The sequence below is a fragment of the Copidosoma floridanum genome, unplaced genomic scaffold, assembly GCF_036245765.1.
Source record: "Copidosoma floridanum isolate Cflo_tuat_1 unplaced genomic scaffold, Cflo_Japanese_pri ptg000022l, whole genome shotgun sequence".
In the NCBI taxonomy this organism is placed as follows: domain Eukaryota; kingdom Metazoa; phylum Arthropoda; class Insecta; order Hymenoptera; family Encyrtidae; genus Copidosoma; species Copidosoma floridanum.
The window spans coordinates 5,275,108-5,288,148 of NW_028321899.1; the positions used below are offsets into that span (position 1 = coordinate 5,275,108).

At 34.6% G+C, this 13,041-nt stretch overlaps 1 protein-coding gene across 2 annotated transcripts in view; it reads left to right on the forward strand.

Annotated features, from left to right (window-relative positions):
- Positions 1-4,540: 4,540 nt before the first annotated feature.
- The window catches only part of Klp10A (kinesin-like protein 10A), a 592,557-nt gene continuing 584,056 nt past the window's right edge, over positions 4,541-13,041 (forward strand). Inside the window, exon 1 of one of the 2 annotated variants that reach the window (XM_089594987.1) lies at positions 4,541-4,599. In XM_089594987.1, the coding sequence (XP_089451113.1) occupies positions 4,560-4,599 (40 nt within the window). In that variant the 5' untranslated portion in view covers positions 4,541-4,559. Of the gene's footprint in view, positions 4,600-4,694; positions 5,359-13,041 lie in introns of those variants that run through there. The other variant, XM_089594986.1, reaches the window with a different exon arrangement.

A 13,041-nucleotide genomic window follows, 5' to 3' on the forward strand; every position in this document is an offset into this window, starting at 1 on the left:
CTCGGGTGAGATTTTTTAGGAGGGTGTCTTGGTATCGTCGAAGACGGTGTCTGAGGAACCTTTTTTTTTGCAGACTTAGTTGTTTTGGTGATCTAAGGTGGAAAGATTGGTTCGTGATGCTTGCCCGTTGGAAACTGTCCCGTTGGCTCACGTTAATTATTTTTTCTTATTTATAGCTGTTAGGTTTTCCCAGAGCAGACGTTGGAGAATATCAGTTATTCCTGGTTGAATGCTTACATTCGAGAAGTTAATATAGGGTCATCGGTCACCAGGGTTCCTAGCTTTGCGACAAACAACTCTGCTCGTAATGTCTGCCAGTGAATGACTGACTTGGTTCAATAGTGGCCAGCCTTACGTAGTCTTTAAATTGACGAATCGTCTCCGGAAATCGTAGTAAAAATGTATTTGTTGGCAAGGTAATTTAAACTAAGGTTGTAGTCGTCAGGAAAAGAAAAGCCGGAGCACAAGATTGAAAATAAACAAAAGGTGAATTATTAGCAAAAATTTAATGTTCATAAAATCTTTGTGATTACATTGCAGGTCGTCGATTCAAACCTTCTTCGATCGCAGTCATTCGACAACTGCCCAAGCTGGACCGCTCTCATGCACTCCTCCCCTCGCGCTCCTCCTCTCGCCACTCGCTCTCCCACCGCTCTGCATTCGTACCCTATCACTTCCTCCACTCATTCCTGTCTCTTTCTTCCTTTCTCGCATCTGTACTCGTATACACAGTGTATATAGTATTTTAAACTGTTCATATTTATAACAGTTTTATCTGAATAATAATTATAAACATAGAATTCACATAAATAATATCTTGTTGCGTCATTCATTAGTAAATTACTATTCAACTCGCGCGGACAGAACTGGTGGGGGGTGGGGCAGGTCACATATCCAATCAATCTGATTCATGGCTGTTGCCCTGCAAAGCTGTCCCACCTAAAAAAAATGTCGGAATTCTATGTAGAATTACTTCTGTAAAACTTTCAGGATAGCCATATGGCATTTCACATGGTTTTACATATGGCATCACATAAAGGGTTTTAGCTTGGTGATGCCATAATATGTAATTCCATATGGAAAAACACATGGAATTACTAATTGGAAAAAGAAAAAATTTCTATCATCTAGAAATAACTGCAAAATACCATAATAAGCTATTTGCCGTTAGAAATTTGTCTTACCTTGGAGATGATAACTTCAAAATAAGGTGGTTCAGCTGATTTTACTTCTATATAAAAAAATTTAATTTTTCAATTTTTTTTTTTCATTCCTGAAATATAACATGAATCCCCTTGTTTTCGAGTTATCATCCAGATGGTAACACTACTTGTTCACAGTAAATGACGCATTACAGTATTCTGCAGTTATTTCTAGATGACAAAATTTTTTTCCTTTTTCCAATTTGTAATTCTCTATGTTTTTTTAAATGTAATTACATATGGTATTACCAAGCTAAAACCCCTTATGTAATGCCATACGTAAAACCATATGTAATGCCACATGGCTTTCCTGAAGGTATTACAGAAGTAATCACACATGGAATACCGTCTTTCTTTTTCAGGTGGGGTGTCTCTTAGCCTGATGGCCCCAGCCCTACTACTTCGCCCTTAGGTCTGTGCCCATTAGTGATCTCCATTTTCAAGGAGCAAGCTCCACGAGGTCCATGGTTTCAATCGGTGGCTTGACGAGAATGACGAGTACAAGGCGTTCCCCTGCGTCTGCTTAAGACCTGCTCCTGTTAGGCTTAGGGCTTAGCCCTACATACTTGTCCCTGCCTTCATCGTTTCAGCCCTTACATTTTGCGCATTCTCTTGCCACCACTATTATCATGCAACATCGCATATGCTAACGCTTTTTTGTCGCTTACAAAGGTGGTCCTGAAAAGGACTGATGAGATTGATGGTTAAGTAGGGAACGAAAATACTTTTAATGGCCCTGAAAAGGGCTGGTAGTGAAACTTGCAGCTATTCCTTATTATTATTTTTGACGATGAAGAGCCAGCTGTGGGTAGCTTGACGCTTATCCTTAGAGTCTTTGTATACGGAGACCGTACAGGAAGGGAGGTACGCTGCTGACAAAGAATATCTTGTCTTTAGGTGGTTCCCCGGAACCGTTCATCGGTAGTCAGGAAAGTGGGCCTACGGAATACCTTCTCTGTAGATATGCCATTGAGACGACCATTAAGAAGGAGGCCGTTGTGGCTGCCCGTACTCTTTAGGGCTGTCTTCCCTGACTCGCATTTGAAGTAGAAAATTCTCTGACAGCACCAGGTTGGATGGTTGAACGGCTACAAAGCTCTGAAGTGCTGTAGCTTGTTGTGTGTTCTGGCTATAGAAACGTTTCCTGGTATTCTATCGGTGACGTTAACGTTTCAAACGCCTTTTTTTCTGTGGCACTCGTTTCTTTTGGTGACCTGGGGTAAAAATCGACTTATTTCGCTTGTCCATGAAAGATGAGTATCATTGGTAGTTGGGATGCCCAACTGCACGACGGACTCTTCTGTTCTTGGTGTAGTGGGTTCCTGTTTATTTGATGGGGCATGTTGTAACCACTCTTTACTTTATTTGATTGGGGGGGGTGGCTTCAATTTTACCTTGACGCCACCTAGTAGATTCTAGTGAACTTAAGCGCAAAGCTAGATTATTTTAGAAAAACTTTGAGTTTATTTATCGCTATTGTTATTAACTTTTTCAAGAAAAAAGGTATATGAAAACCATTTCAGAATCATCAAGAATCAGTAAGCAAAATTTTAGCAAAATCGATTCAGCAGTTTTCGCGTTTAGCGATTACAACGGTTTTAGCTACTTTGCTTTATATATTAGTAAGATAAGATATAGAGTAAGGAAGGATACCGTCATCTGGGTGCGTTTCGTAAGCACTGGCCGTTTAATCTAAGTATTTAGATAATGTGTCGGTAACTCATTAGTGTGAGAGCGATAACATGTCATACTTTTCCCTTTGCACTTGAATATCATCTAGGATACCGAGATATTTGAAGATTAACTGCTGAAGATTACGGAACGCACCCCTGGTCCCGGTGGTAGAGAGAGAAAGTAGACACCGATGGGACCGCTGCTGATTGGTTAGCCGCCATTTGAGACTCCTGAGGACTCTACTCATATATCTGTATATATGTATATACCTATGCAGATATATGTACATCGTGACGTATATATATATGTATATGCTTTGAAGATTAACGTTAATGATTAACTGCTGGAGCTTACGGAACGCACCCTGAGACTCATATGGGGAAAGGCGTAAGCTTAAGAACGCAGCATTTGTAAGCTCCAGCAGTTAATTTTCAAGTATCTCGGTATTTTAGATGACATTAAAGTGTAAGGGTAAAAGTATGCCATGTTATCTCTCTCACACTAATAAGTGATCTACACATTATCTAAATACTTAGATTAAACGGCCAGTGCTTACGAAACGCATCCTCAAATGGTGGACATTATCTTCTTACTCCCTCGACCTCCCCCCCCGGCCAAAAAAAATCACGTTATTTATTACGTGACGTTATTGAATTGTAACAAATCACATCATAAATCACGCAAATAATCACGTAATGTACAAAAATCACGCTATTTTTCACGCAATAATTAACGTGACATTATCGATTTTTAGCCGGGCCTGGCCCTCGAAGCTCACTTCTCTGAATCCGCCTGTTGCGCCGCCCTCGTGACAATCATTGAAACTGACGGCAGGTAAATAAACCGAATTAATATGTCTGAGATAGGAGCCGTTGGAGAAAAAGTTTAATCTCTAATGAAAAAACAGTTGATAATAACCTACGCAGTCGGTTTGTTCCTTGGAGATTCAACTTTTTATTTGTTATTTTGGTTCGTTTACCTGCCTCTCGTCAGTTTCATTGATTGCCATGAGAGCAATGCTACAGGCGGGTTCACATCTCGAATATTATTTTTCTTCTCATTCATTTTAATCAACTTGAATCGAAACATTTTCCAATCAACTTTAATTGGTATGAGGGCCCTACGATCTGACAGATGGCGTACTGTAGCTAAGAGAAAATCTCCAACAAGTCCATCTATACAAATTAGTCGTATACATATGTAACTCGTAGATAAAGTTATACTATACTTAATGTGGGTGATTTTCTCTTGTAGGAAATGTTGTCATCTACTTGAGAGATAAAATATTATTTTGATGTTTCGTCCCGGGAGCACGCCAGGACTCATCAGTAAGGCTGATGACGTGCTCCCTGCCTTAGATACCTATATCGGTGGGGATACCCTAGCTCAATCTTAAACGCCCTTATATATTAACCAACATGAAATCCGGGCACTTGCGAGAAGGTCGAGTTAAATGGTTAGACACGTAGCGGATGGTTGGAGAAGGACGGAGAGCCGAAGTGTACATGTGTGTGAGAGGGTCCCCACACTCTTAGCTACAGTACGCCATCTGTCGGATTGTAGGGCCTTATGTACATCGGTTCCAATAGAGTTTTGTTCTATATCTAATATTTGAATAACCAATAACCGTCTACGTTCTACGTGACAAAATGTTTTGCTTACAAAAAGTGCTTTTATTAGCAAATGTATCTCTTTGCGGTTCTTCAGTCATACGCTGTTAGAGGTAGTTTATTGTTATTAAGTTTATTGTTGTTAAGTATTTATGTTTATTAGTTATGAATTAATTTTGTGATGGAATTATTAAAAAATTTTCATAAAATCTGGTCACTCCGTAACGTTAGTACCATACTTCTATCACCGTGAATAATGAAAATCGTGATAATACCGTTGTGTTGACGTTTGTCTTCGTGTCAAAACCCTTCGTTCATGTAGTGATGTCGGACATAACAAAACATAGACCTACTTGTCTATGAAACAAGACATACGAATTCAGTGAAATATTTCGTAAAATAATATTTCATGCGAGACTTTCAAAAATTTTTGTTCTACAAATGCATTGTTTAAATAGGTTATAGTTAGTGTTTCTTTAGGTAGTTTCAGCCACTTTTATTTTTATTTGAATAGTTGTCCCAATAACTTACAAATGACACTTCTAAAGTAATTTTTTTTGTCTAATTTTGCTTCATCGAAAATTTTGTGTATGTATTTCCAGGTAAAGATTTATTGTGTGTCTTTAAATGCTCATGTATTGTATGAGTAAACTGAACTTTGGTATTTTATTGAATAAAATGTTGGACAGATATTAGGTATTTCACAAGATTTTACAAAAGAGTTCCTTACTGATTATGAAAATTCGAATACTTCTTTTTATTAGTAAATTGAGTCCTCTTATTTGATCCATATTACAATTTACACACTTAAAATATGGAACCTATTTGTAAAATCGAAGCTGGAAATAGTGTGAATATTAAAAGAACTGATGGTAAGCATCTTTACATATTATTAAATTAATCAATACAGAAAATTTTCTTATTTGTATTATTTATGTGCAAGTTGACTTCAAATTTTCTATTATTTCATATGTATATTATATATATGTACATACATACAAATATGCACAAACATGTATCACTAGCTTTTCTTTGTTCAATTTTAGTGACTTCCGTGTAGCATCAATTGTAAATGTATTAGTGTGTTTTCAAAGAAAGCTTTAACTTTCTCTGGTGTGCGAAAAAATTCTAAAAAGTTTATTTATGTATTTACAAGTGGGCATGGTAGTTTCAAGTATGCATATGTGTGTGTGTATATATTGGAGTGTGTGTACACAAAGCATGTGAGTCCAAATCAGTGCTCTCGATTGCAGTGAATTATGAAGTGAAAAATTTCAAAAAAGTACAAACAAAAATTGTTTTTGAGTTGTTAGAAAAATTGTTTTTACGCCATAGGCACAAGCTGTAAATTATTATTATGAAACATTATTATCCAAAATAATTTTCCTTTTAATTTTATCCTTTAGTACAATACCCATAGTATCTTGGATAACACCATTTGAATTAAATGAGTAAAGTAAATTATAATCAATGATTAGGCAAAAACATGTTGATTGAATTTTAAAAGCAATGGAAAATCTTATGTTAGTGTTTAAAAAAAGTCACCAAATAATTATTTCTATAATCATAAAACACAGCCCATGGTCATTTTCTGATTTACCTACCGGGGCTAAGATATTAGTATGTATAAATATGAAACCTTACATGCACTAAACTATTACATAGTGATATCGCAATAGCGTTAACAAATATTAGGACATATTGGACGGTATGTTAATTACTAAAATTATTCTTTTAAACTAGTCCAAACTATACAAACTCCTAAAAAAATTACAGTCACTACTTATTGTATAAGAAAATTTATAGAACGACATATTATATCAACATAATTGATCATTCATTTTACACGTCTTATTTATTTAACAGTTTAATACTTCCACTTCTATTTAAGCTTTTAATTCATTATTTAATTATTACATGTATGTAGCTGTAAACTGTAAATGTATATATACTTGAAAAAATAAATATTTAAACTCTACACATTTTTTAAATAACATATTTACTTATTATAATTGCGAATATTGTTAAGAATACACAAAACACATTTTCTGATTAAAAGTGACCAATATGTTGTTAATGTACATGTACATAATATAAATATAAGCGATTTAATTGCAAAAAATTCATTTGAGTTAATTTACCTTGTTAGGTGTGCCTAGCGACACATAGTGGCTAAGTATGGTACTGAGATAACCAGGTGATTAGAATCAAATCATCATTACAAACCACTTTAAAATAACAAAAAGACTAAATAATAGGCTTTGACAGGAGAGAAAAAAGTGTTTTAAGTGCTTGAGTTTACAATAACAATGTTGAGTTGTCTCATGATCATATTACAAGAAAACAACGAATAAATCTGCACCCGTTAGGTTGTATTTTCCTATAAAGTAGCGTCAGAAACGATTACTGACAGTTACGGACCGTCTTGAAGAGCTGCAGCTCCGAATGTTAATGAAAACGTAACCTAACGAGTGCAGGTTTATTCGTTGTTTTCTTTTAATATGATCATGAGACAACCGAAAAAACTAACTTCACATTGTTATTGTACACTCAAGCACTTTTTTCGCTCCTGTCAAAGCCTTTTATTTTGTCTTTTTGTTATTTTAAAGTGGTTTGTAATGATGATTTCATTCTAATCACCTGATTATCTCAGTACCATACATGGCCACTATGTGTCGCTAGGCACACCTAACAAGGCCAATTACATACTTTATTCTATACAGGTAATCTTGCATTCTGAACTCTTATAATAATAATAATTTCCTTCAAGTAACAAATCAATCATTCCCTGTGGAGGATCGAAATTTTCTTCTCCATATTTTTAATTGTTTCACGAGCTACTGCTATCCCATCTACACTACGAGCATTTAGACAACTTCGTCTGTCTGTTTTAAAATATTTCACTTTGCTAAATTTTACTTCTAGAAGTACGTTTGAGTAAGGAATTGGCATTGCTGATAAACAGACTGAACCCAGCTCTTGGAATGGATAACATTCCTTTTCATTACATAATATGTTGGCATAATACCAGAAATCGTTAATTTTAACTTTTTTGACATCTATGTCAGTAAAGTGTTTTGATGTTGAAAGTTTCTCCCATTGCGTCCGTAACATCTTGGCCAAATTTTCATTCCCAACTAATTTTTAGAAAACATTTAAAAAAGTATCAAAACAATGAGTCCATGGGAGCAAACTCGAAGGACACAGCGTTGCAAGGATCCAAGAAAGAAGCGGCTTCATACAGAGGATTATTAAATTCTATAAACCTAAAAACAAACAGTAGTTGTTATCTAAAATTTTTTCACACTCATGCACATATCAGATGCCTACTTATTACTACAAAATTTAATTTTTTTCTTATGTAGACACTATAGGGTTAACAGTGGTTTTTCATACATTATTTTAACCTAGCCAGGGTAAAAATCCTACTTTAGGCGATTTTTTGCCATCTTTTTTTTTATTTGTCATGACGCATAGTATCAAGAATTTTTTTCTTCTTTAAGTTTATGTGATCAACTTACCTTTGGCGTATTTCCAATGCGATAGAAATTAAGAAATTACATGCTGTTTTGCAGAAAAATTGTGACACTTTACTACATAATACTATGAAATGTCTGACCTCCTCTCCCAAGTCAAAATCAGCATATGCCAAATAGTGTGTATCATCTAATAAATCTATAACTTTTGCAGGAGTATTGATTACGTATGCTCTTGTCATAAAGAAAGATATAATACATTTGTAACATTCTTCGATCTGGCGCTCAGCTTCTTGAATTACTACGCTATTGTCTTGGAAAAATAAATTCAATCTGTTAACAAAAGGCAGAATACGCTGTAACATAATTAGAAAACATTTACTTTCTCTTTCCAGCATTTGTGCAAGTAATTCATTCACTCATTCATCTCCTTCAGTTGCTAGTTCTTTGGTTATTTCTAATATTATATTCCATTGCTTTAAATTGCAGTTCACACACAATTCTAATTGTAACCAGCGTACTTGAATCCATCGAAGTATTGTGTGCTTTGGATAGTTAAGATGTACTTATTTATTTAACAAGTTGTGTGCTCTTGAAGAAAAATTTATAACACTATAAAAATTATTAATCAAAGATTTCAACTCATCTGGTAAAAATGTCATAGCGTGTCGTATGACTAAGTGTGTAATATGCGCCGGGCATACACTACAAATCACATCAGAAATGGCTTCTTCTATACGTGCTCTCAAGCCGGTCCGCCGACCTGACATTGTTGGACATCCATCGACAGTTACGGACATAATATTATTTAATGGGATGTTGTAATTTCCAAAAGATTTCTCTATAACTTCAAATAATCGAGCTGATCCTGCATCCGCCTTTTTGTTCAACTCAAACACTGGTGCTGACTCCCACAGAGCTTCTTTTATGCGGCCATCAACTGGATCGGTAAATGCAACTAGCATTGCAAAAGTCTTATTTTTACTGACATCAGTCGCTTCGTATACTAAAATATTAAAATAAGCGTTCCTCTATCTCTGTATTGTGTTCAAAATCTGTGCTAAGCAATTTTTTTTCCAAACGACTAATCACATTAATGCAAATAGCATGGGCTTTAGAGGCTTGACTTGCAAAGATTTCCACACACAAAAGTAGGATCAAAAGCCTTTAAAGTTTGCATCATAGAAGGTGCTCTGTAACAAGGAATGCTTCGCACAACAAGCATTGCCACGAACTTTAGCTCATTGACGGGTTTTTTCTCGCTTCTATGGACTTTTTCTTTTCTGGTAGTATAAAATATGAGTCGGGATGTGATTCTGTTAGTCCAGCGTCCTTGTTATGTTTGTTACTTCGAGCATGATATTTTAACCCTGTGAAGTGAGACTTGTATTCTTTTTCACACACAATACAATTAACTTTTGTTCTGTAAGCTAACAAGATTATCTAATCCTTAAATCCTCGAACTTCCAACCATTCTGGACGACTTAATTGCACATGATTTGGCTAACTGCCCCTCCGAATGTTTCTGCTACATCCTGTTGAAAAAACACAATGTCGGTACCGCATGTTGGTATTATGTATAAATAATATTTATAACTCTGTAGTTAATCTCAATTATGTGGCAAAAAATACATCAGTTTTTTTTTTTTTTTTTTTTTTTTTTTTTTTTTTTTTTTTCTTTTTTCTTCTAATTTACACATTTATTATACTCCTATCAGCTAACGAAAATAATGCGTTGATACAAAATAAAAATAATTCAAAAAAACATAGCGTTTCAGTTTCACGGCGAATCAATGTCAAAGTAAAAAAACTCGCAGAAGTCCGAATAGTATATTGCGTACGAGTTTGCAAAGGTTTCGATTTACGAACTGAGAGGTTTATGGCACGAGCCGAAGGTGAGGGCCGTATCGAGGTTTGTAAAGAAGGTTTTTCGAACGAGTTTCGTATACTATTTTTCTGCCTGAGAACCCGAAATCAAGCGGAGAAGGTGCTATTTTTAGGTTAGAAGGCGGAAAAAGTAGTTTTTTTGCTATAAATAACAATTTACATTTAATACCAAAAAATTAAATGGAAAAGTTGTAATTGGAGTTGTACTTGAAGTGCAGTCGTTATCGAAGCGCCCGGGTAAGAGTAACCCGTCAGGTACGCTACATTCTCCCAGCTTTCTTTTTTACCGACCTCACATAACATAGCATATTATCTATCACGGAAAAAATTACCGCAACGAAGAGTAACAATTGTTGATAGTACTTTTTACGTATCACTAGCATTATATTAATTATTATTGAGTACTACTTAGTTAGAATATAAAAAGGGGATAACTAACACGCCGTATATGTTGTACCGTTTTGTTTATAGCAAAAATTAATGTAGCTATTTGATAAGTAAACAAACATTAATTAAAACAACTTTGGTAGTACGCTTATTCATTAGTTTCATAGGCAACTATCTTCTCATGTCAATATCATACACTTAAAACATAATAGTTACATGTAAAACTTCCAAGCTGACAGCACTTTTCTCGGATGACATTTTGACTGTCGATGTCACTTTTTCTAAAATACTTTTTATTTTATTCCTGTTGCCCCTATAAGCACCTTCTTCATGAAGTCCACAAGGATAAGTAACCGCTGATAGTACGAAAAAAAGGTGGACGTGCCTGTTAAAATGGCGGTGGGTATCTACTATAGCATCGTGGCTGCTGTACGGGGCAAGTTACACAGCAGACAAGGTTCCGCTTATTTACTTCAGGATCGTATGCTCTGCCATTGTCACTCAGCTGCCACTCGTGTGATTTTACGTATGATTGAAATGGTGAAGTGCTCGTTTCATTAATGGTGAAGTCAGTGGTTTCACATGTAAATTCGTCAGAGGTCATTCGAATACAATCGACCATCTAGTGTGATATTTTTGCTACGAATATGTGTTTATTTGAATTACATTAAATACGTAAGTATACTTTATCACAACTGTGTCACTTTTTACATTCAACATTAATTATTATTAATACGTCATGTGTCAGTTGTGTGCAGTGAAAACCGATGAAACTGAGGGCTGTTAGTAATTTTAATTTTAACTTTAATACGTACTATTCATAGCTGATGATAGCTGCATCAGCTGTTTTCCTAAAAAAATAAATTTGTATAACGGCACACCAATGATGTAAAAAACTGAACGTGCAAACATAAGTGTGATAATGTTGGAAGTTGAAAATATTATTCTTAAAATGTAGTGGCCTTTGAATCAAGCTGCTGTCACCCTGAGTACGCTGATATTGCTCAGAATTTAAATGCATATTTAAATCCAAGTAATTGAAAAAATATTTTTTCAAGGGCCATTTTCTCGACTATCAAATTACAGTTTGTCTATCAATGTTGTGTTTATTATTTCTTACATCTTTATGCTTTTGCATTGGAAATATCACTCAAGAAAGCCAACCTCCTTACGGTCACCGAAAATTAGGTTTACATAATATACTTAAAGATATATCGTTTAATATTAATTAACTTCCCTTATTGAATACGTAACTACAGTATAAAAATTATATACCATAAAACGAAGTAAGGCTTATCTTGGATATACGGTTGATAATGAAAATATTGCATGAAAAAAAATTCTCTAATAGCTTGTTAAGTATACCGGTGAAATGATTTGGATTGCCAACATAGCGGTGGCGCCATCTGTTGATGAGTTCGCAAGCAGCGAGAAAAGGCTTTTTGGCAGGCTCTAAACTTAATCAGTGCTCCCAAGTGTAATTAATTTATTCTTTATTAATATTAATTAATCATTGTGACAGTGTGTGTAATAGGTAGGTTAATTAAAATTGTGTATCTATGAACAGTGCTGTAAAATTGTTAACAAAGTAACTGAATTGACAATTTTTATTTATCTTAAATTTTTTAACGTTAACATTTGTGTACACACTCAATAAGGTCTATGTAGTTAATTTTTAAAAATACACATTATAGTTTTTAGTAAACAAAAATGTATTTGATAATCTACCAAGTATACAAGCTTCGTAGTTGTCAAAAATTACTTGCAAGGCTGGATTAAGTGAAAAATGCAAGCATATTTTGGCAGCTTTGTTAGTTTGCAACAGGCAAGTAAATTACATTCAATTGTTTTATTGTATCTATTAATGGGAGTAGTAAGATTTTTTATTCGTGAATAGGAATAATATAAGTAGATTCAATAAAACAATTGAATGTAATTTTCTTACCTGTTGCAAAATAACAAAGCTGCCAAAATATGCTTGCATTTTTTACTTAATCCGGCCTTGCAAATAATTTTTTGAAACTACGAAACTTGTATACTTTGTAGATTATTAAATACATTTTTGTTCACTAAAAACTATAATGTGTATTTTTAAAAATTAACTACATAGTCCCTATTTAGTGTGTACACAAATGTTAACATTAAAAAATTTAAGATAAATAAAAATTGGCAATTCAGTTACTTTGTTAACAATTTTAAAGTGCTGTTCATAGATACACACTTTTAATTAACCTACCTATTACACACACTGTCACAACAATTAATTAATATTGATAAAGAATAAATTAATTACACTTGGGAGCACTGATTAAGTATTGAGCCTGCCAAAAAGCCTTTTCTCGATGCTTGCGAACTCATCAAGAGATGGCGCCACCGTTATATAGCCAATCCCAATACTGCAGAAAGGGTTGCCCTACTTGGTAGAGGAGAAGGCGTGGTTTGAATGGGGAATACTCTAAATATCTCCTGATATTTAGAATTGTAAAGAACTGTTTTAAAAACATTACTATTACTATCGTTTTTCCATAATTTTCAGTTCTTTGCTAACATTTTATACTATTTAAATTCACTGGAAGAACTTCTGTTAAAAATACCGATATTTTGAGCTAATTCAATAACCTACTGAACTTGCGTTTTTCTCGCACCATCCTTCTACGTCGCTCACTCGCACGGTAGCGTTACTATTGGTTAAAACTAAAACGACTTTGACCAATCGGGTCATTCTCATCTTTTTTTATTTAAGGAGGCTTCCTCGTGATAGTTCCCGAACCAAGACCAAATGAATTTAATAGTTGAAAATCTACT